This window comes from Octopus bimaculoides, chromosome 1, assembly GCF_046866305.1.
Source record: "Octopus bimaculoides isolate indiv1 chromosome 1, ASM4686630v1, whole genome shotgun sequence".
Classification (NCBI taxonomy): Eukaryota; Metazoa; Mollusca; class Cephalopoda; order Octopoda; family Octopodidae; genus Octopus; species Octopus bimaculoides.
In genome coordinates this window covers 53,379,644-53,405,126 of record NC_142928.1, presented here as the reverse complement: position 1 = coordinate 53,405,126, position 25,483 = coordinate 53,379,644, and the positions used below count along the sequence as shown (strand labels likewise).

At 32.0% G+C, this 25,483-nt stretch overlaps 1 protein-coding gene across 27 annotated transcripts in view; it reads right to left on the bottom strand.

Moving 5' to 3' along the window:
- The window catches only part of LOC106881656 (calcium-dependent secretion activator 1), a 240,691-nt gene that overhangs the window by 22,305 nt on the left and 192,903 nt on the right, over nt 1-25,483 (bottom strand). For 19 of the 27 annotated variants that reach the window (XM_089359140.1, XM_089359365.1, XM_089359056.1 and 16 more), the window contains one exon: nt 18,709-18,726. The exons of the other annotated variants lie outside the window; for them this stretch is intronic. In XM_089359140.1, the coding sequence (XP_089215266.1) occupies nt 18,709-18,726 (18 nt within the window). The remainder of the gene's footprint in view (nt 1-18,708; nt 18,727-25,483) is intronic. 27 annotated transcript variants of the gene reach the window in all.

Below are 25,483 nucleotides of genomic sequence, written 5' to 3'. Positions count from 1 at the left end.
GAAAATGAAGAATTTAGTGATGATTATATGATAGCTCTTTGAATGTAACTATTAATCTCATGATAACTAAAATAATCTTCAATATGTTTAAGCAATATAAATTACTAGAATTGAAAAGACTCCTTTATAAAGCAAATAATAAATACCAACTACTATAGATACAGTAATTTATGATTTAAAAATAATGGAATACTTGTGAAAATAACATTCCTATAAAAAAAAAAAACATGTAATTGTAGTATTTATAAGACAAATCTCAATAAAATTGAACAGGAAAAAGATGAGAGTAAATAATGAGAATGAGAAAAAGTAGAAAATCTAGAAATCAAATTGTTTAAAGCACAACATTGATTGTATTAAACTTTGAAAAAAGGAGAATTGGAAAATACTAATTGTTTACTTTTGTACATAAATATCAAGCATATTTCATGCATGATAAATGATTGATAAACATTAACCAGGGCAAAAGAGATGTTGTAAATGTTTAAATTACTATTTTGGATAAACATTTGTCATTATGTGTGTATTGTATGTAGATATGCATGAGTTTGGGTGATAATGGTGAACAAGGAAGATTAGTGACTGTTTATATGCATTTCCATATGAAAGGTATATATAACTTGAAAGCAATCTGTATAAAATATATAAATGGTTAGTAGAATGTAATGAAGTGATGTCTTGAAAACTGATAGAGCAGAAACAAGAAAATAAAGGAGAATATAATAAAAATGTAGTTTGAGTTGATCAAGAAGGAAAACAAAAAAATTCGAATGCATCCCTTCAGTTAAAATTTCTATAACAAAAACTAAGAAAAATCGTCTAATATTTAATATAGTTATTTTATGTTGCTAGTTGTAATGGCACTTCATTTTGCTTCACACAAGATTTTGTTGGTTAGTGCAGCAATTTAATTCTGAAAAGCCATTTTTCATTAATCATTAATGAAAAGATTATGATTTCCAGACGATGAATTTGTACAAGACAAATATGTTTAAATTTAAACATTAAAGTGTTTCAGTAAATCTATGGCTAGATCAATTTAAACTTTTCATAATTTTTTTACATTGCTATTGTAAAATTATGAGGAAAATAAAAAGCAATTTAATTTTACAGCAGTTATTTTTAATGATTGAATTTTATATCAAGATTTCTAATATAATTTTAAATCAAAAAATCGAAGTCACACAGATTATTTTTTAAAAACTTTATAGTCATTTAAAGTTCTGAATATTCTACTAAGACACTAAAAATAGTATTTAAAATATCAAATGCAATATCTAGCTATGAGAAAAATATGAAGCTAGGCTTATGAATTAATGTATGTCCATAAATATGTTAACCCAGAAAATGTAGAACTTTAAGGAACTATTATGAATACTGTAAATTTTGGTGTGATATACTGAAAACAACAAAGCAAGCCTTAAATCTCATACCATTAACATGCCCTTACTGAAATAGAAGAGTATATTATTGTTTGAAAAATACTTGAATGCCCTCAAATCACTACTTAAAACATGTTAGGGACACAAGTTGCTTTTATTTATGAGTTAGTATGAAGAGGAGAGTTTGTATCCTTAACCTTTTTCGGGTCTCCAAAACTGGTGTGACTAAAGTTGTTAATATTCTGCTTGAGAATCTGTAGGCTAATGATTGAAGGAAAAGTGGGGTGGTGAGAGAATTCCAGAGTGGTATAATTTTTGGTAAGTAAAAACGAGCAAGGATGGGAGGAGAGACAGTGGTGGACGTGGGTGCTGAAAAGTGTGCAGCTAGCTAGTTCAGAATAGGGTAAAAATTATTATAGTAGTGATGGAAGAGATCCAGAGATGAAACATTTTAGCAAGTGAATCTTTGACAATCAGTCAAACAGCCTTCTTGTGTATGTGTGTGTGTGTGAGGGGGGGGGGGCAGCAGCACCATTCCATATATATGAGTAATACGTGTATATCATAATTTTAAAAGATACGCACCAAAACCTCACATCATAAGAGATAACTAAAAGGACTAGCAAGTAGAAGGGCATCTAGCCAAAAAACACTGCCTCACATAAGCTGCCCAATCTATGTCAGCATGAAAAAGATGCAAGTAAAATGCTGTTGAAGATGTTGATAACTCAACTGTCATTTCACTTGAACTTTCTGGAGTATTAGCAACTGATCAGGATTTAAGTATTTTCAGAACTTTAAACAGGAATTGAAGTCTTTATGATGCAGTTTTGGCAGAATTATGTATGTGTAACTGCTATGTAACATAATCAGAGATTGTGAGGCATATAACATTTATATTGTCTTTGGAAGTTTTAGTTATATGTCATTCACAAATAGAGACAATGAAGTTAATGCCAAATATTTTCTTCATTGTACAGTGATTGTTATTTTAAGCTGTTGAAACAGACTAGGTTATGATGGCTTGATTAAAAGGTGATTTCAAGTGTGATGCCAACATGCAGAAGGTTAAGAAAGAGTGGAAGATGGTATCATTCGTATAGAAATGTATAGGAGTGACAACAAGTCCTGAATGACAGAAGGAAGACAACCAAATTTTTGGGTACAACAGAGAGGATGAAATAGGGGGTCAGTAGCACAAGTTATAATGGTTAAGTCTGACAAGAAACTTTTAATCCAAGAAATGCAATAGATATAGACAGCAACTTAGGGATAGGGTACTTAGCTAGGAGTTTCTCATGTCAGACACAGTCAAATATTTTGCAGGTGACAAGTGCAACAAAATTGTTAAGTTATATGCAAGAGGAAGTTCTTAGTAAATCTAGCTCTAAAGAAACTATAGTCACTGAGAAGAGAAGGAAAGAGCTGATGAAGGAGTGTGCTAGCAACAGCTTCTATCACTTTTGAGACATTGGATTTAAGAGCAATTAGTTGCTAACAGCAGGATACAGTAGTACTCATTTGGAGGCTTTGGCATGGTATAGTGTCTTATTTGGTTTTGTGAAAGATGGAAGGAACATGCTTAGGAGGAGGGTTTCTGTCAATCACTTTTCTCAGAGAGAGAGAGAGTGGAAATAAAACATACATGCTGCCATGGGCACTTGATATAGAACAGGTTGGATTCTAACCAGATAGCTGACTTGAAGTATCAGAAGCATGAGTGGTGTGCTGTAAGAGGTTATGAAGGAGGTTACCTTGATTAGGCAGTGATAGGATGATCCAATGAGTTCAGAGACAGTGATGTTTTGGTGAAGATTATGTTTAAAGGTGAGAAACAAATCAAAGGGACGTGAATAAATAGTTAAGATACTAATAGAGGCAGGCAGTTGAAAGAACAGATGATTAGGTAGTGTAAAGGAGTGCAAGAAACTGAAGTTATGTATGCCACTGAAGTCCCTGAAATGATGACTTTAGTTAGTGATGAAGTGAGATAGTTGTCTTCAGTACAAGATGTGAAATGGTCAAGTAGTTGATAGTGATTGAAAATGTTTGGGAAAAGATAGCAATGAATTAAGGAAAGAAGGGAAAAAAGACTGGAAATCACTGTTGCTGAGATTCAACAAGAGGAGTGAGGGTAGAGAGAATGAATTCTACCTATGCAGTGGCATCCACTTTTGTATCAAAGTTGAATAGATTGTAATCTGGACAGAAATTAGCATCATGGATAAATGCACTTTATGTCATAGTAGTTGCTATGTGGTCCAGTATATTTCTTAATTTACTTACTTTACTGAATTTCCTATAATTTTATAAAATGGTACAAATAATTTCACCAAAAATACTTTCTTAAAATATAACATAACAAAAAAATTTATTGAAGATAATACCTTTTTCAGTGTTGAATGATATAATGATGTTAAAGAGCTATAATTTAGAATCCATGCATACCCATGTTTGAATTGTTACTGCATATAAATTATCAAAGAATGATTGAATATTACCTATGGCATGGGGATAAGTGACTTCTGCAACATTTAAAAATACTGAAATCCAAAATTAATTTCTCTTTATGTGAAATAAGATGTTAGAAGTTCCCTAAAAAATTAATATATTAAAAAAATTAAAAATCAAATACAAGGGAATAATTTCCACAATCTTTTGACACTATTTGATTGAGCTATTGGACTAAAATAATACAACAGTCACCTAGTATATGAAGTAGAAGACTAATGTTTTGTGTGTAAGAAAAATTATGTAAAGAAAAGGCTTTGAAGTCTTTATTGGCTTGTAAGTTGATTAAAAAGAATATGTAAAGAGCATTCAGAAAAATGTTGAATTAAATGAGAAGTACAACATATTGTCTTTGTGCTCAATCTTTAATGTTAAGACAATGATGCTGGCACTGTTTTAGAAAATCAAATAACTAATGAAATATAATATATAAACCATTTTATAAACTCCTTCTTTCCCTCTTTGTCTCTAAATTTTACTTCAAGCGATATTTATGAAAAAATTACAACTTGAGAGAAAATTTATTCCTAATACCTTTATATTCTGAAGCATTTGATATAAAGAACAAAATTTAAAAAAAATGAAATTAGAAAATATAGTGTTAAATTTTAAAATGTATGAATATATACATCACATGCACTTAGTCATGCATAATTAGCAAGCTAAATATATATATCTAACATGCATAAATTTCATCATAAAAAGATGACAAAAAGCAGTGAACTGGAGCTAACTACATTTAAAAATAGATATAAGCAAAATGAGCAAAGTAGTAAGCCCTTCTGATACCTATAGAGGTGTCATATTGTTTAAATTAGACTGAGATTTGTTTTGTATTTACACCGTATTAACAAATCATATACTTTTGCTTACGATAAACTGAATAACAAATGAAGTGCATTAAGAATTAATTCAATTTACATTTAGCTTAAATTTTAAAGTTTCAGGAAGGAGACATTATAAAATTGTGAGAAACATTTCTCCTTCTTTTTCTTAAAAAACTTAATGAATAAAACTAAGATTTCATCGGTAAATTTAAATGGAGAGGAGGAAAACATATTGTTTTTAGAGTGTTATCCAAATGTTGCACATGATATATATTATTCAATAGACAACATAATGTAGCGGTGCATGTGTACTCAACTTTTGAATGCAATGATATTTATATGTGAAAAACTTTATTAAAAATTTAGTTTTATAAACAAAAGTTTGGCAGCTTTATTTTACATGCAATTTATATTTATAATCTTATTTAGCTAGCGTCAGTGATCTTTTATATTTTTCATGATTAGGCTGCTGCTTCAATTCTACTAGTATTTATTAATATCTCAATATATATATATATATATATATATATATATGTGTGTGTGTGTGTGTGTGTGTGTGTGTGTGTGTGTGTGTGTGTGTGTGTGTGTTATCGGGTTTTAGGGTTATATGTTTATTCTATAGATTTACAAATATTTACCTTTTAGTAATGAATACACCAAACCGGCCTAGAGCAAATTTAATGGTACACTATAGGGATCTTATTCAAAAGACAAAAACATTTGCAGATGTCGGTTGCATTCACAGTTCCACTATTATGTATAAAAAATATAAAACACATACACTCTTAAACTCAGTAGAAATTGTCTGAAGGATAACAACTTCCCCATTCCTTTAGAATAAAAATAGTCAGTATGTACTTCAACAGAAATCCATTGTATTTCATTGTGTACTTGAACACAATATATACCTCAGTTCACATAACTATCAGTAAATAGTACCATATCAATTGGAAATGTTAGTAAAGGTAAATTGGTGTCCTATCCAAGAGTAGATTTGCCTTTTTTAATGCTAAAGACCAAGTACCAGCACTTAAGAGAAACATTTTAAAACTCTAACTTTAAGGGGGAGCCAGTAAAGCTTCAAGCCAATCTAGATATTGACAGTATGTTTTATAATCTAGACATTTATAGTATGCAAAGAGGAACTGAATTAACAAAAATATTTTCTTTTTTCATCATTTGTATTTTTATAACTACTATAAAAATATGAATAATAAGAGAGTATTGTAGTTCGCTTGAAGCATTGTGCTTTGTTTGTAAAGAATAGAATGTTTCAAATGGTACAACAATGCACTAAAATACAAACAATGGGCTATATACCTGTTGCAATTTAATCATCCATAGTCTGATAATATTTCAGAATAAAATTCCTTCCTCAGATATTCCTCGGAAATGATGGAGTCAAAACTGATTATAGTAACGACTCCATCAATTCCTAGGGATATCTGAGGAAGGAATTTTAATCTGAAATATTATCAGACTATGGATGGTTAAATTACAACAGGTATATAGCCCATTGTTTGTATTATAGTGCATTGCTGTACCATTCGAAACATTTTATTCTTTATGAATAATAATTATTTTGTATTTTTAGTAAAATTAAAAGTACCACATTTAGTTTTCTTAGACTTCTATACTACAGACTGGTAGGTGATTAAAAAAGATATTATTGTTACTACTACCTATGCACTTGAGTGTTAATTCTATTAGATAGTAAAAGGGATCTAAACTTTAATAAAATTTTACATATTGGCACATAAAACAGATCAGAGCTAAAATGATACAAACATATCTTAAGTTTATGTATAAGAAAGTGGGCCTATATGTGTGTGTTTGTATCTGTGTTTGAGAGAGAGGGATAAAGAAATGAAGTAAGAGAAAGACAGAAACTGATATTTACATAAATGAATGAATTAATTTATAACAATTTTTAAAATCTCCAAACTCAGATCTTTTATCATATTCTAAGAAACAATATATATATAAAGTATATTCATAAATAGTTATAATTTTCAGAATAGCATATTATAATGATTATTGCTATTTTACTGGTTTCACTTGTTGGAGTGTGGCTATGGTGGAGCACCACATTTAAGGGATTAAGCTGATGGTGCACATGGTAGAGACGTAAACGGACCCCTCCCGCTTAAAAAAAATTTCTTTTATGGAATCCCGTGTTTTCAGCTATGGAGATTTCTGATTCTGAAAAAAAAATTTCCAAAAATCGCAACTTCAAAATTTCAATCCCCACCAACTTTCTTCATTTTTTACTTTTTACAGAATTTTTTTTTTCAAAATACGTAGAAAAATATGGAGATTATGATTCTGAAAAAAATTTTTGAAGTTGCGATTTTTGAAAATTTTTTTTCAGAATCAGAATCTCCATAGGGATTCTGTAGAAAAACATTTTCTAAAGGTGGGGAGGGGTCCATTTACATCTCTGCTATGTGCGCCATTCAATATAAACAGTTCACAGTTTCCTTCTATAATATTCTACCCACAAGATATTGGTCAACTTGAGGCGATAATAGAAGACACTTGCTCAAGGCGTAGTGAAGTAGAATTGAATCTGAAACTATGTGGTGGCAAAATGAATTTCTTAACCATACAGCCACATCTGAGCCTTTGCAGGAAAATGTTTAGAGTTTTGAATGTGGTGAATATTTTATTTACATTCCATTAGATTTACTTTTGTTAATAGATGCTTTTTTGGTAAAAGTTATGACAAGTTTGACTAGACTTATCATAAAAAAAAAATTACAATTCTGTTTATTGTAGTTTTCCATGATATAAAAATCTTATCTGTAAATAAGCTCCAACCTTTATTCTCCACTTTATAAATGGGAATGTTGTTCTGAAATGAATTGTATTGTAAACTGAATCTAAGCATTATTTTATAATCAAGTTTCCTTCTGTTGGGACAGTCTTGAAATAAATTTTCTTATATATTAGTAATAGTAGATTCCTTGAATGGTAAACAAGTTGAGAAATTCTTTTAATTTAGTTCATTTGAAAGCACACTTAACTAGTTTACAGCATTAATTGAGGAAGAGGTGTGTTATAACCTCTGCTCACTTCAACAACTAGTAAAACTAAACTTAGAAAATTATGTTAAAATTAGATGTTTGTAAACACTGGATTTGTGAATTTCTAAAAAGTTCACAGACGATACAAAATTTGACCAATAATAGATCATTTGTTAAAGCCATAATTAAAATTGAAATTCAAAACAGAAAGTTGTTCACCCCATTTTTTAAAATGAATTTAGCATGAATAAAAAGATATTAAACATTCAACTTTTGCTTCAAATAGTCAATAAAAATAAAAATATAAATACAAACTAATTGATAAAAAATAATTATATACTGTACTCAAACTTAAAATCTAAAGCTAAAATAGTTTATTTTAAATACTTACAGAACAAATAATATTAAAAAGTAAAATCTCAACAGAGCTAATTTAAATTATGAAAATTAATATTTTAAGATTTATTAAAAGACCAAGTAATGATAATTTTATGTATATGGTAACATTTGATATGCTATTTACACTAATTCTATACAAAAGCAACTATATAAAAATACATAATTTGAAAAAAAATTTTTTTTTTAAATGTCTAAAAAAGTAACTATCCAAACACTTAAACACATACTTAGTGCAATGTGGTTTTATTTCTTAAATAGATCAATGACAAGTGATGGTAGTTTAAACTGCCATTTAAAGAATATTAGGCAATTTCAAAAATAATAAAGATGATAATTCTAATTAAAAAAAAATCTACTATAAAAACCTATATAATTTATGCACTTTTTGCCGCATAAACAAAAATAAACTTTAGTGGGTGCGTAAATTACATGAGTAGATCGTTTCCAGAATTCTTTTAGAATTTTTTTTTTGTTGTTGAAAAATGGCATACAACATTTGTACTGGAAGTTGACTCATTTAATGTCAGAATAGGTTTTTACAGAAAAAATATAATGAAGTTGACTTTCATTTATGCTGGACAGTATAATGCTTACTTTTTCTGTATAAATTTACCAAAACCATTAAATGGTCAAATACTTTTTGAAGTTTGACATTCATGCTGATAATCATGGTCTGGGCCATATTTTATATTGCTTGGAGTTTCTACCTATCGCAATAGAGCCCAGCAATTTCCTTAAATAGATCAGTTTTTCTCTGCTTAACAAGCCTAGCTTGTGTTTGCCTCCAGGAAGCTATTGCTTTCTCCATGTTGAGACGAAATTCATCACTGCCAGCATCACCACTACCAGCTCTTACTGCATCTAACGCTGATGACAACACTATAATTCTTCCTTGCGCATGTAAACTCACTAAGTGAATATGACTTAGCGTTCCTACAGAAACCTTCATTTACCTTATATGATGTTTAATGTTGTTTCACATTCATGTTAAATTATGCAGCAATCTTATGTTCTCTTCATAGAACACTTGTAATGTATGTATTACCAGTTCTGTCGGCATAGTAGATTTTTGCTATTCTTGTTTATGTATCCTCACAGATGTGTATATTCTAACAAGTCACTTCTTAAATTTCACACCTCTCTTGTTCAATAAGCACAGAGTTAAACTTGCAAAGCTGTTTATTTTCTCTTTTCAATTTTTAATGTTTATTTTAGCAGGTTACCAAACTATCAGTTTGGTCTCCCAGCTAAAATGGTAATGACAAATTTTTGAGTTTGCTTGACATTTTGTAAGTGTGAAAGGGATTAAAATTACAATACTCCATATCAAGGGTTCTGACAAGAATAGGCAGAAAATCAGAGCTTGAGACAAGAAGAAACTTACTACTAAACATAATCAGTTTGATCAGTCATCTTCCTCTGTTGATTGAGTAAAGTATCATTGAAGCTGGTGTTTATTGGTAATTAAACTTATGTTGCAACACTTGTGTGTATTTATCAGCTTTGTTTTTGCTGATAAGAATTATCAACAACTTTTCTTGTGATTGTAATTTGAGAAGACATACAGATCGGACATAATCTCTTGTAGGCAAGAAATGCAAAATAAAGTTTATTATAAACAACACAAACACTTCATAATTTAATAGCTTTCAATGGGATACTTGTTAAACAGAAGTTATTTTTATTTAGTGAAAATTTAATAAAATTTAATCATAAGTAAGTGAAATTATGCTAAATACAACTAAATTGAAAACATTTTCCCCCTGGCACTTCTGAAATTTTGGGTGCAAATTTTACATGAGTAGAAGCTTTTTTTAACAATTTTTATCCTGAAAATCACCTGCGTTAATTACACAGGTGTGCAATTTACATGGGTTTTTACGGTATATATTTTAGCTCACATATAGGAACTTTTACACAATATTAGTGTGAAAAGAATATGGATTGTTATCCACTTGTATAGTGATCATGAAATATGCATAACAACTGAAACTTTCAAAGTGATAGCAATAGTAACAAAAGATAGTAAACAAAAATAGACTATAGAAAATATAACCAAGGAAGAATATAAATATATAATTCATATAAACAATCAGGCCTTGTTGGTGTCTTTCTTCAAACACTTTGAAAAATTACAAACTATATTCCTACAATCTGAACTGTTGGAAAAAAAAATCAAAATATGATTATTGAACTGCAAAAGTTTAAACTATGTTGTAACAATATTAACCTTGTCTAGTTATCTTTATTTATCAGTCAAGGAGAGATGATGAAAAGGTTAAGGATAAAGCTTCTTCCCTCTAAACTAAAGGACTATAATCTTTATTTGTTGATTTTAGATAGTTTATCTCACAGGTTCTTTTACAATAGTAAATATAATCTAGTCTGCTCAACACTATAACCCACTGATTACCTCTTGGGGCATGCCACTTAAGTAGATGGAAGATGGACTATGAGTTTATGCAATGTTTTTACAAAATTTTCTTCTTTTTTAGACAGATTTAACTAAATGTATTACAATGTCAGTCGTGGTTTAGAGACTTACTTGCCTACTAAACTCCATGATAGTTTTACCTCAATTTATCTTAGATAACCTTTGGTCATCATTAATTATGACAAGTTGCATAACTAAGGCCATATAAATTCCTAAGCTTTTTGTATTTTACAAACGTGGATACCAACAAAGAAGCAGGAGTTTATAGTAGCTAATTTGATATTAATATGTTAGTATCTAAAATATATATTTTCCATTAATATCTTCAAAAATAATTATACTACAATCCACAAATAAGAACAACTTATTTCTTATAATAATGACAATAATAGTTTCAAGAAAAAAGTAATTAGCATCATTATTTTAGGCATCAAATGCAGTGTCCTATTTTCCATTTTCAGACTTCTTCCAAAAGCAAAGATTCATGAATACAATATATTAAAAATATGATTTTGTACATAATAATATCTAAAATTTGTACACATCCACACTAAAAATTCCAGTTAGTTAATGTTAATTATGATTACTCACTCTTACATAATATATACATTAGCAAAATTCTACATATAAAACAGGGACTTTTAGAGTTCTTTATTTCCATTTTATAAAATAATGATTTCTTACATGACGTCAAACTTTTGAGGAGAGAAAAAAGACATCTTAATTTTCTGATTTATCTCCTGAGGATTATTACTAAGTATACATGAAACAAAAAGTTTTCAAATGGAAATCATAACTTAGTCACAGATTTGGTTTACCAGAATCTGTTATTCAAAAGCATTCACCATTCTATTTTTCAAAACAAAAGAGGCTGAAAGCAATCCAACTTTTATTTATTTATTTTTTATGTTTTTGTAACAGTTAAGCAATGAAAGGTGAAAGAAATTGTTTTGTAATTTTAAAATGAAGGAAAAAATATGTTATTGGATTAGAGTATTCCTATCAATGCATTTGATACAGTTTATCATTTATGTATAAAACAACTTTTGATTTTTACCCCCAAGAAATATTCAAAGTAAAAATAAACACAATCTAATTTTACTTATATACTGTAAATAAGTAACAAAAAAGTATGGTCAATACGGTGCATTCAAAAATATTTAAGAAAATATAATTAACAAAAGGGATATAGTAATAATATTTCAATAAATTTTGATGATTAAACATATTCAGATTATTCATATCTTTTGGATATCCTTTTAAATATAAATATCAAGGCTATATAATCAGCGAAGAAAGTTTTAAGTTATGCAAAAAGAGAATATTGAAGAAGCAAAAATAGATGGAGTAGAAAGTATAACAGAAAAAAAAAAATATATATATATATATATATATATGAACTATTAGAATGCATAAAAGAAAAAAATATGTAAATAGAAAACAGATTCACTCTGAATAGGAGTGCAGTAAAGACAATGACAAGTCATCAAAATGAAAAGATGAGGGATCTTTGACAATTCTGTGAGTTATGTATTTAATAAATAGATAACAAATCTCTCATACATGTCCACACTTATACATGCACACCTGTACATACACTAATATACCCCCCACATATATATTGATATAAAAGTACTAAACTAATTCACTTTTTTAAAAACAGATTTTTCTTATAAATCAGATTCCAGCTCTTTCTTATCAGTAATTAACATGTAGTTATAAACATTTAAAAATATTTTTCCTAATGTTGTGATAAGTATTCAAACTTAAAGGATTAATAACTTACATACAGTTAATTGTGTCAAATAAAATTCAAAATAAATTTAGATTTAAGTAAAAATATTTACTGTTTACTATTACTATTACTTATAAGGTGGTGAACTGGCAGGACTGTTAACATGCTAGGCAAAATGCTTAGTGGCATTTGGCCATCTTTACATTTTGAGTTCAAATTCTGTTGAGGTCGTCTTTGTCTTTTATCCTCTTGGGGTCAACAAAATAGGTACCAGTTGAAAACTGGGGTTGATGTAATTGTCATACTCCTCCCCTAAAATTGCTGGCCTTGTGCCAAAATTTGAAATCAATATTACTTTTATATGCATATGACTTAATGATATATTTTGTGCCTTGAATATATTAAGAATAAGTGTGTGAGAGAGTGTGTGTGTTTGTGTGTGTGTGTGTGAGTGTGTGAGTGTGTATGTGTGTGTGTACATATATCATTATCATCAACATAATTTCTGTGGTGTTATGAGGTGTGAGTGTGTATGTGTGTGTGTACATATATCATTATCATCAACATAATTTCTGTGGTGTTATGAGCCAGGCTGTGTTTTGGGAGGTGTTATGGTCAATGAAGCTGGTGTAGTGTTCGGTGTTGGGAGGGGGGGCGTGATGCGCTGTGAGTTTGTGACAGGAGAGTGGTGAGAGCTGTGAAGAAAAATATGCTGCACACACCATCACAGACAATGATTTTTGAACTATGTTCGATGGCCGGCAATGGACAGTGGAATGGCACTGGAAGGGAGATCCTCCGACATTGAAGAACGCAGTAGGCTGCTATCAGCATACTCTGAAAAGGGGATGCCAGAAGCGAGTTCAAGAGAGACTGTGGAAATATCAGCTGGTAAGGTATAAAGGACAGACGTACTGCCTGACCAGGTTGGGATTCAGACTGAATTCAGCACCGAAGATTATGGCGACAATTCTCAAGACCATCCTGGGAAAGGCCGACAAAGTGAAAAGAGCCACCAATTCCTATATCTATGACATCTTGGTGGATGAGAGAATAGCGTCGGCAAAGGAGGTCATAAGCCACCTGAGGAGTTTTGGGCTAACTGCCAAACCACCGGAGGCAATGGAGGGAGGAGCTGCCCTGGGACTCAAGCTAAGGAGAGACAAGGCTGGCATGTTGGTGTTTCGGAGAGGGAATGAGATCCCAGAATTGGGCTCAAAGATGAGCAGGCAGGAACCCAGGCCTGGAGTGATTCGCTATCGATGCAGACAGATAGGCCACATTGCTAGTGAATGCATGCAGGGAAACAGTCCAAAGGAGACTACTGCGCCAGTAGTTGTCCCATCGAAGGAATAGAGGTGTGTTTACAGTCATTGCCAGAAGGAGAAGTCGTGGTGAACGGAAAGGTGTCATGATCCCTCATAGACACAGGCTGCTCAACAACCCTAATGACTCCAGAAGTGGTAGAAGAATGGAGTGGAGTGAGTAGTGTAAGGGCTGTTGACGGTTTGGAAGTTGAATGCAGTGGAAGTAGTGATGTAGAGAGAGTGGTACGAGGAACAAGATTGAGGTTGCGGGCTATTGTAATTGATTGTGTAGTAGACGGGATTAATGTTGTGATGGGGATGGCTCCAGACAGAATGCAGCTTCATAAAGAGGCAAGCTGAAGGAGTGAGGTGGAGTGATAACATGGGCGAGAAGACAACTGCCATGATACAAGAAGTCTTGGAGAGGGTGACTGAAGAGGACCCAGTAAGAGGGAACTGGTATGTGCCCAAATTGAAGAAGGGGGTCATGTGGTGTGATGCCAGCAGCATGGCGACGGGAGTTTTCCTGGAAATTGGAGGTGTCGAGGTGGAGGATGCGGCCTGGCTTAGGAAGAAGGACAACTGCAACCACATCAATGTGGTGGGGCTGGATACCGTGATGAAAGGGCTGAACCTGGCCCTGAGATGAGATCCATAAGTACCACTTCCGACAGGACATGCCTACTCCTTCACTTCCAATCCTTCCCTACAACACAGCCTGGCTCATAACACCACAATTTCAATGCCACTTTACTACACCTGCATGGGTTAACTAGGACTCATTGAGGTAGATTTTCTACAGCCAGATGTCATTCTTGTTTCCAAGCAAGGTAATATTTCCCCCATAGTGAAACATGTTTTCACAGAAAACTGTGAGACAGTTACATCCATTTCCAATTACGGCAGATGCCAAGACAAGGAGATACAAATATATATACATATATCTTTTATCTTTTACTTTTTTGGGTCATTGGACTGTAGCCTAGCTGAAGCCTACTTCGAAAGGTTTAGCCAAACAATTCAACTCTAATGTGTATTAAATGTACACTATTTTATATATATATATATATATATATATATATATACATACATATATATACATACATACATACATACATATATATATATATTAAGCTGAGTAAAAAGTAAGCAACATTTCAAAACATGAAATTCATCACAATATATTTCAACAATGTGGAAATTTTATTTATCAAAGTAAGTGCCATTATAATCAACGCATTTTTGCCAACAAGTTACAAGTTTGTTTATTCCATTGACATATAAAACTGAAGTTCTGGAGCTGATGAACCCTTTGAATACATTTTCAGCATCGGCTTGATTTTTGATCTCCTTTTCTTGCAGGAAACCATCAAGGTGCTTGAAAAAGTGGTAGTCCGTAGCAGAAAGGTCTGAGGAATAAGCTGGGTAGGGAAGAACTTCATAGCCAAGTTCCCTCAACTTCTGGAGTGTCATTAGTAAAACGTGTGGTTGAGCATTGTCATGAAGAATGATTGACCCTCTTCTGTTGACCAGTCTGGAAAGGAGGAGTAGCAGTTTTTCATTCATTTTGGCAATTTCATGGCAATATGTTTCTGCAGTAATGGTTTTTCTGGGTTTTAAGAAGTTGTAGTGGATGAGTCCAGCAGTACATCACCAAACAGTCACCATAACCTTCTTTTTGAAGAGCTCGAGTTTAGGGAAGGTTTTTGGTACTTCCTTTTGGCCCAACCACTGTGAAGAACATTTTTCATTATTGCACAGAATCCACTTTTCATCATAAGTTACAATACAGTCAAGAAATGGAACTGTGTGGTTATGGAAAAGAAGCAATGAGCAAATTTCATATCTGCACATTTTCTGATTTTCATTCAAATCGTGTGGTATGCATTTGTCGAGCTTTTTTGATTTTCCGATCGCATGCAAGTAGCTGCAGGCAGTTTTCTGGCTGACTTGAAGTTCTTTTGCCAGTTCTCGAGTGGTTTTACATGGATCTTTCTCAATGATAGTCTTTAATTGACCATTACACTCACAATCTTCAAGGATCAGAACTCCACTGCAAAATCCTTTAAACCATTTTCAAACTGACCTCTCACTGGCCATTTCCTCACCAAACATTTTGTGGATATTGTGAGCAGTTTCAGCTGCTTTATGTCCTTTTTTGAAGTTGAATAGCAAAATTGCTCAAATATCGCACTTTGACAGTTCAATTTCAGATGATTGTAACAACAGAGAAAAAATATCAATGTTAATTTATTGATGTATTTGGGCAAGTCTACGTCTGTATTATCAGACAACTGCAAAAAAATGGTAAAAAAAATTCAAAACTCTACAAAAATCTGGTACAAATTCTGCATGGTTCAAAACGTTATTTACTTTTTACTCAACCTGAAATATATATATATATATATACACACACACACACACACACATACATACATACATACATACATACATACATACATATATATGCATGCATGCATACATACATAAATGCATGCATGCATGCAGACACACATAGGCAAGGATGGATATCTACATAATAAATCCATCCATTCACCCACTCATACATTTTAACTAACGGTGCACTAAGCATCAGTGATTATAAATAAAGCTGTGTAAAAATATATTTAAAAAATTTGTGTTTGTCTAAAAAAAAAAAAAAATACAAACTCTGCAAAGCAATGAGTGAAAATATGGTGAGCTGAATTATGAATAACACCATCAAACTGTAAGGTACATGTGCCTGCAAAACTATGCTACATCAGCTGCATATACCAAAGCTATTATTTATAGTCTACTAAAAACTTTAGTTTTTATATGTAAACAACATATAATAAACTTGCTGGCATGTGCAAAGAAATATATGCATACATAATGGTGTTTTGGCTAAATTTGATTGTCTCCTCTTTTTCAAGAACAGCTTCATGCATTAGTGCACAGTCAGGAACAGCTTCATGTATTAGTGCTCAATTCAGATGGTTATGTGAAGCTGCTGGAGACTGGAGATGGTGGTTGCTGCTGGAAGGTCATATGTGCAGCAGCAGGATTTGGCTCCTTGCTATACCTCTGGAAAGAACCAAAAGTGGTTGTCAGGGAATTTCTACTACTTTACAAGCTCCAATTTGTGGCCTTCAAATCCTCCTGATTGTAATCTCATGGATTACTATGTGTGGGGTGCAGTTGTGAAAGACACCAACTGCTTTGCCTGTAACACTAAAGCTGAACTGGTGGCTAAGATCAAGGAGGTGTTCAAAGATCTTCCAAGGTACACAGTGAGGAAAGCATGCACCTGGTTCCATAGTTGTCTTGAGGCCATGGTGGAAGCTGAAAGTGGCTACCTTGTGTAAACTGTTATTTCCCAGCCATAATCAGGTTGATATTTTTTTATTCTTTTTTTAAATATTTTTTTTTTGGTTGGGATATTGTTTTCTTTTCTTTTTATGCAAACTGTCAAATTTAGGCCCTGTACATACATTTATATACCTACCTATATGCATTAAAATATATATGTGAATGTGTGTGTGTCGCATGACCCTGGAGAATATTATCTTGCTTGGAAATAGTTATGGGTTGGCAACAGGAATGGGATCTTGCCGTAAAAAATCTGCCACAATAAACTCTGTCTGACCCATGCAAGCATGAGAAAGTGGACATTAAGTGATGATGATACAACTTGGCCACATGTCAAGCACAAATATTTCTTAAGTACACTAAGTCAATGAACTACAGATAGAATCAAAATGTTCTGAAATCATAATGAAATGTCTTAAATTGAATTTGATGAAACATGAGATTTAATTTTAAGAATAATATATAGTAACTTTAGAATGAATAATAAATTTGCTGCAGTTACTATGATATTAATTTTGACTAGGTATTGAAGAAACAAATAGCAGATTATCTCCACTTCTAATGAAAGGTTCCTAAGATATATAAATGCTTAAAAAAATATGAAATTTATATATAGATCATCACATTTAAATGTTTTAAATTTGAAAAAATGAAATTGGTGAAAAATTAATTGTTTTCAAAGGAAGAAGTATAGGAAAAAATTGTAAAGTTTAACAGTCATTGTTAAGTATATCATGCAATAAGATGTTAGTTTAATTCAAAGTGCACTGTGCAAGATGTGTATCTACCTGCAAGAATAATCATGAAAAGTGTTTTTTGGGTATAGTAAGTATTGCAGGGGCTAAGAGATGTGTATCCAAGTATACATAAAAATTCTCTTATAATTGATAACTAAATTATAGGACAGATATTTTGTGTTTCAAATCATTGACCCTCTTTTCTAAAAATTAAAAAAATATATGAAAAAGCTATATGCTGACAGTTTATTTGATTTCCTTTACACTGAATAAGCTTCATAAAATTGGAAAATAATGTCCCTCAATTGCTGGTCAATGTCTTCTAGAAAGTAATACTGATGAAAGATGGATTTAATAAAAATCATGTATAAGAAATGTCAAATATATCATTTAAAAAAAAATCTATTATATTTAATATTAAATCTACTATATTGATAAATATAACTTGAAGAATAAAAAGTATATATGTTTCTAAATTTTAATTTATATGGTTAAAGAAAATGATAGATTTCATTAGAATTTGATTAAGTGGAAATTTAATATAAATTTTCTTCTGTTGTCTATCTTAATTTACAAATTGAGATGTACATATTCAGCAAATACATCTAAGTTTAAAGCTTTTTTTTCTTTGCTACATTTTCAGAATTTTTTATACAAATTTTAATACTAAAATATATCTTACGATTTGTAAGTCCTATACTATTTTAAAGAAAATATCTTTTATATTTCACTTTAGCAGACACAGACTTTATATATATAACAGATACAACCACACTCAAACTTATTGAAAATTAGAGCTACTGCATGTGTGTATGTATGTGCGTGTATGATCACGTCTAATTTATTTACACCCATTTATTCAAAGTGATTCCTAGATCAGGAAACTATATGAACTAAAGCAGTTGGAATATAAATTTTCTAGTTAAGTTGTGAGTGAAGGCAAAGGAAAGTTTTGTGCTGTATTTAAGTGATAGAAAGAGACTAATAACAACAACATACCTGGAACCCCAAGCACGTCTGCATATAAATAAGTTCAATATCATGTTGAAGTGAAAATATTAAAATCATCAAAATATGACATTGGTCTATTCGTTTTTTTTTTATTTCTATTGTACAATATGAAAAATGAATTTAAAATTATAGTAAGAAGGACATTTTCATTTGTTCCTTTTTATTACAAAATGACTTCTTTCATGTGTAAATTGCAAGCATTCTTATTAAATAATATTTATTGTTTCTGACTTACAAAATAATAATTTGATTCTAAACTGAAGTAATTCTTCAAAGTAAATATTAGTATATAAAATTATTATTAATTAAATAATAAGATAACTGAAAGAGAATTAAAAGTTATATACCAATAATAAACAAGGGCTTCAATTTTGGTGCAACTAATTTGTAATTTGATTATCTCTAGATTTTGAATTAATGAAAATAAAAACAAATTAAATTATAAGTTTTTGTATGAAATTCTATCTAATATATTATTTTGAGAACAACAATATTCACAAAAACTATAAGATAGTATTTATTAGAATATATTTTTCTATTTGATTGCTTTAAAACTCCTAAGGTCTTTCATCACAAAATCATCTTGGTTAATATGAAAGAGAATGCATGTTGTTAAATAACTGCTCAATAAAATGGATATATAAATAGAAGAAAAAGTTCTCAATACATGTAGCAAGGTTTGTTTATCCATTCAGAACTGAGAATTCACTGTTATCACCCAGAGTCTATGTTTGATATTTCAAACAACAAATTAATGGCTATTCAGGTTATTTGAAAGAGACATAGAAAAAACCCCCCCCTCTGATTAGCATCAGAGTGGAACATCAGCTTTGAACACACACACACACACACACACACATGCACACGCACACACACACACACACACACACACACCAGTATTGCAGATCAATGATAATTACTAATAGAATACATACTGAAATTAACAGCTAAGACAAATAAAATGAATAAATATATTTTCATATATCCCTGCTGCATAATATATAAAATTAGTGTATACAGTAAGAATGTTCTCTGTCTTTTCTTTTCTTTACTGAACCCACCCAGACTGGCCCCACATCACTCTCTCTCTCTCTCTCTCTCTCTCTCTCTCTCTCTCTCTCTCTCTCTTTCTCCTTCCTTTTCACTGCTTCCCATTTAAGATGTGGTATTCACACTCTGCTCTTCTTTTTTAATTCTATGCTACCCTTCAGCATCTATTTTTCACCTCTCTACCTCTTTTTCTCTCACAACCCTCTCTCCTCAACACTTCAAAGACCCCTTCTCATCTGTACCTCACTGGCCTACCAACATGACTCACCCCACACATCTCTTTTCTTCATAGATTAATTCAGGATTTCTTTCCATTCAAGGTTATTGCGCCCTTCTTGCCCCATGTCTCTCACACCTGTCCATACATGTCCCTTATGTTTGACAGCCCTCAGATTCTGCTACACAAACCCCCTATTGACTTTTCAACTTTGTCCCTTCCATTCTCTCAACTCTGTCACCAATTCCTTAGCTCTCTTCTGTTTCCTGCCATATTCCCCAACCTTCCTTCTTATAAATTCCTCATCCTCTGCCTCCTCTCCCTCTGATACAGGGGCCAATTTGGGGGCTTAGCTTTGCAAAGAATTAAGTTACCATAACTAATGTTGGCACCACATAAAAGTCCTCGCTACAGTCTGCAAAATGGTTGTTAGGAAGGGCATAAAGCCACAGACACCCGCAAACCCATGCCATCACAAAAGACAGATGTTAAATGATGATGATTATATATATGTATATAAATATGTGTGAGAGTGTATCTGCATCTGCACACCCACACATGTTATAGACACATATATATAGGATATATGCTCAGTAAAGCCCAACATATAACAAAATTTGGGATCAGTAGAGGGTCCCTCACTCCATTCCTATATCTAGTGCAGTCTGATATGGGGCATCAAACTGTGTGATAGGCTAGAGCATGAAATATGAGTCACATAATAATATTACTAAAATTCAGAAAACAGATATGGTATTCTATGCTTTATAAAGCATTATAACATACACATATTTCATCAAATTATGGTCAAGGTCACATAAATGTTGATGAAACATTATATAACCTTGTTAATTCACTTCCTCAGTGTTCAGCAAGAATATTGAAGAGGTGAATTAACAAGATTATATAAATCTATCAATCTAACAACAATGATGAAAAATAAGCAACTTTTATGCATGAGAATAATTTCTAAATCTACACAGTCTCGTAAAAATGTTAGAAGAGAAATATCTTAAAGAATAGAAAAAAAATAGAATATATTAATAGGATCTGTTCTTACCACAAATGATGTTGTCTATTGTCTGAGAGGTAATGGTGGAACAGGATTTACTGGGATAACAGAGGATATTATCTTCTATCTTATATAATTTATCATCGTCAATATCTATCCATGTGATTATTATGATACATCATCACTTTGTACAACTCATTGAAGAAAGTAAGCTAATTGTAAACTCCTCTTGTAATTTTTATGTTAAATTCACACTTAAAATCATTACTAGCAAAAATTTGCAGGCCTTCCTCTATGAGCATCAGTCCTTTAGGAAAATTCTTTGCAGTTAATTTAAATGGAGTATTTGCATCTACTCTTGTTCTAACAGCATAAGCCTCAGATTAGATAAAAACCTTTTTCTATGGGACTAGTAACTCAACTACATCATCCTGTATGACTTCTTCAAACCTTACATCATTTGCAAGTTTTGCAATTTCTTTCCAAATTTAATGCAGACTTTCTGCTTGTAGAAAACTTGTGAAGTCCCATATACAGTTAAATGGTATATCTTACCAAGTACTATTCAAATTGAGGGTTTTCACACCCATGTTACTTACAGTATTCATTATGTTACTTCTTCCAGAAGTCTCTTCAGGTTTATCCTCCCTATCATTTGTTTTCTTAAGAGGTTTGAAAGTTCTTAGATATGTTTTAATTACAATATCACAACTTGATCCACTGGCTGGAGCAAAGTCATATTCTTGGGGATATAGTCTATTCTCACATTTGATACTTTCTCTAAAAGAAGCAATGCTTTATTTGAAATATTATGTCTGACTGTAGCAGTGCAAAATTATTTGTAAAACTCCCTGAGTCACCTATACTGTCTTATTTGAATGCCAAATCAGATGTAAATTAAACTTTGTGTAAGTCTTGAAAGCCCTTGGATTTTGGGAGTGATTCATGGATCATGGTTATTATTTCATATCCCAAGTGATATATTTCCTCCCTCAAGAAATAAAGTTCCAGTTGGCATGAGATTCCAGAAAAGTTCCGGTTTATTGACATTGTATACTTCCTTTGATACGTAGCTCCTTTTCACAATCATTTCCTCTTCTGCTCAGGATAATTAGTAGCTGCCTTTGAATCAGCACTGGCAGCTTCACCAGTCATTTTTATGTTGTGCAAATTCGAGCCCTTCTCAAACTTTTCAAATCAGCCTTTACTAGAGAAGGTTTTCGATTAGAAGTTTCATCTCCATTTTTTTCAACAAATCATCTTACAAACTTGTTTTTTTGTTTCTTATCAGCACATTACATCAAATATGATCCAAGGCCCACACATGCAAAAGTCATGCTATTTTTAGCATCAGATTAGATCTATGAAAAAAAAATAATCTGAGTAGTTAACAGAGTAGCTTTGAGTACTTAACTTTTTCTCTACTACCACATATTCTGCCCATTGTTGACATAGCATGCTTTAATATTTTGGCAATGTAATTGATTTATTTCCTCCTACATCAAACTGCTTTAAAACATCAAGTTTAATATCCAGTGTAATCCCCACTACTGCTTTCAGTTCCACTTGATGGTATTTTTTTCAGACATTTTGAATTATAGGGAAACCTAATAACAAAAGCAATCAACAATCATCCATAACAACTATACTGTAAAATAATAGCACCAGGAAAGAACAGTTCACTAAGAGTAAAAAATTGTTTTAAGCCTGTGGATGTAAGAATGGAAATTTGAAAATGTAAGGGTGAAGGAGTAATAATTTGAAGTGTTATCAGGTTCATGGAAGCCTTACTTTTTGCACTCTAATTTGAACCATAAAAACTCTATTCCCCCCCTCTCTCTCTCTCTCTCTCTCTCTCTCTCTCTCTCTCTCTCTCTCTCTCTCTCTCTCATGCACACACACACACAATGCTATCATGCTGATACTATTCTTGTTGCTGCCAGTAAGTTTTTTTTCCAAAAGATGGTGGTTTGGCTGTGATGATGGTTTGGCTGTGATGGTGGTGTCAGTTGTATTGGTTTTGGTGGTGGTGATGATGAAGTTGGGGGTATTTTTGGTGGTGCAATCATCATGTATTTATTGATTGTATTGTTTCTGTTTAGTCTCAAATCAAACCTTATTCACCTAAGATAAAAGATATTTCATTCAAATCTTAAAATTCACTACATTTCCCCATGTGATATTATATTTTAGGAGTTCCTAATCTTCTTCATACTATTGTTGTTGGCTTTCAGGGGATGGTAGTGGTAATGGTAGTAGTTATATTAGTTTTGGTGCTGGATGTATTGGTGTTGATAAATATTGGTGGTGAAGATTGATATAGATAGATAGATAGATGGATAGAGAGATAGATGGATGGAGGGATTGATGGATGGATAGATAAATAGATAGATACATTCATACAGACAAACAAACAGACAAAAAAACTGACATACTGTAACTCAAAAAAGTATGCAAAAATATTCAGTGGAAAAATCATGTTCCATAAATATTTATACTTCATGTTCCATAAATATTTATAATGATACATATGCAACACTTGCATACACATTTACACACATGCACATGCATGTGTGCACACATGCACATACATATATGCACACACATGCACATGTATATGTGCACACACATGCACAAGCATGTGTGCACAAAACTAATTTGCTCTTAGCTAAAACACCAAGAAGCAGCCTTTTGACTTAGAAGAAAGTGCAGTTTTTTTTAAATTCTCACAATTTAACCAAGTTTCCCATAAAGAGGAGTAAACAGACCATATCCTGAAATTAGTGGTCATACTTTACAATTTTCATATGTATGAAATCCTGTAACCTGAGGTAACCATAATGTGAGAGATTCATGCAGTGCATATATATATATATATATATATATATATATATATATATATATATATATATATATATATATATATATGTTTTTTTATGTTCAGTTATAATAAAAACAATTTTACATTAATTCTGATGGGTTACTCTACACTTTTGTAGAATACAAATTTATTCTTCTTATGCAAGAATGTTGTTGACAGTGATTTCGAAATTTCAGCCAGCTAAGCCATTGTCAGATGATGGCTTAGCTGGCCAAAACTTTGAAATCACTATCAACAGCATTCTTGTATAAGAATAATACATTTCTGCAGATACTAACCTTAAAAATGTTAACTTCCTAGATATCAATTTAGATTTAGAATCCAATAGATTTAAGCCCTTTTGTAAGCCCAATGAAAGGCTATACTATATTGACAAAGAGTCCAATCACCCACCCATCATACTTAAGAATATAGTTAGTAATATAGGGAAACAGATTTCATTGTTATCTTTGGATGAAGTAGCCTTCTGAAATGCCACTCCATACTATAATGATGCTCTACATAGAAGTGGATTCTTGGAGGAGATCCAATACATTTGTAGTGAAGGGAGCCAAAATAGAGCACATAGGACTAGATCTAGAAGGGTTTTGTGGTTCAACCCAACCTTCAGCACTACCACTAAGACTAATATAGGTAAGGAATTTTTGAACTTAGTATGAAAGCACTCCCTAGCCAGCCATAAATACCATAGAATCTTCAAGAGGAGAACACTTAAGGTCAGCTATTCTTGTTGCAAGAATTTCGCCTCTCATGTAAACCAACACAATGCAAAAATTTTAAACAAACAAACAGTACTACTGAAGAAAACATCCGAAAATGTAATTTCAAAAACCAAAGTTGCTGTCCTTTAGGAGAGAATTGTTTGACCAAAGGTGTTGTTTATAGAGCCAAAGTCCAGATGGATAATACAGATAAATATAGAGTGTATATATGTGTGTGTGTGTGTGTGTGTGTGTGTGTGTGTGTGTGTGTGTGTGTGTGTGTGTGTGTGTGTATTTCTATACACACACACACATATTTTAATATTTTTTTTAATGTTTTTCAGCCAATGAGCTGTAGCCATGCTGGGATACACCCATTGATGTTGCTTCACTTTTATTGATTTGCCTTTAGTTGGCATTTGGTGAATGAGAGAGCTCAAAATTACTGCCCTCAGTTGTGTTTCTTTCCTTGAAATAAACTCGTCTAGAATTCTAGATAGTAGAATAACCAGTTGTATTTTGAAAACATCTACATCGACACTATGTTGGTCTCTCAAGCATTTCTGTAGGATATTGAAAAGTCATGACCCTTTGAGCCCTAAGTTATTACAGTATCTAATCTTAAATCTGGATGGCAAGGGTGGGATCTTTGGCATTCTTGAGAGCTGTACCCTCTTTAGGGATCAGTATAGTTTTCAGTTCCAAAATTTGATGTAAGTCCTTCCAGAATCTTCTGGACGTATATCACAACATATCTTTCCTGTCTTCATTCTCGGGAGTAGAGTCTTAACTTTTTCAGTCTTTTCCAGCAGCTGATCTGTTGCACTGAGGCAATCTACTTCATGTACCAGCATTGGACTGCTTCAATTTTTGCCATTAATTTTACACTATGTAGTGACCAT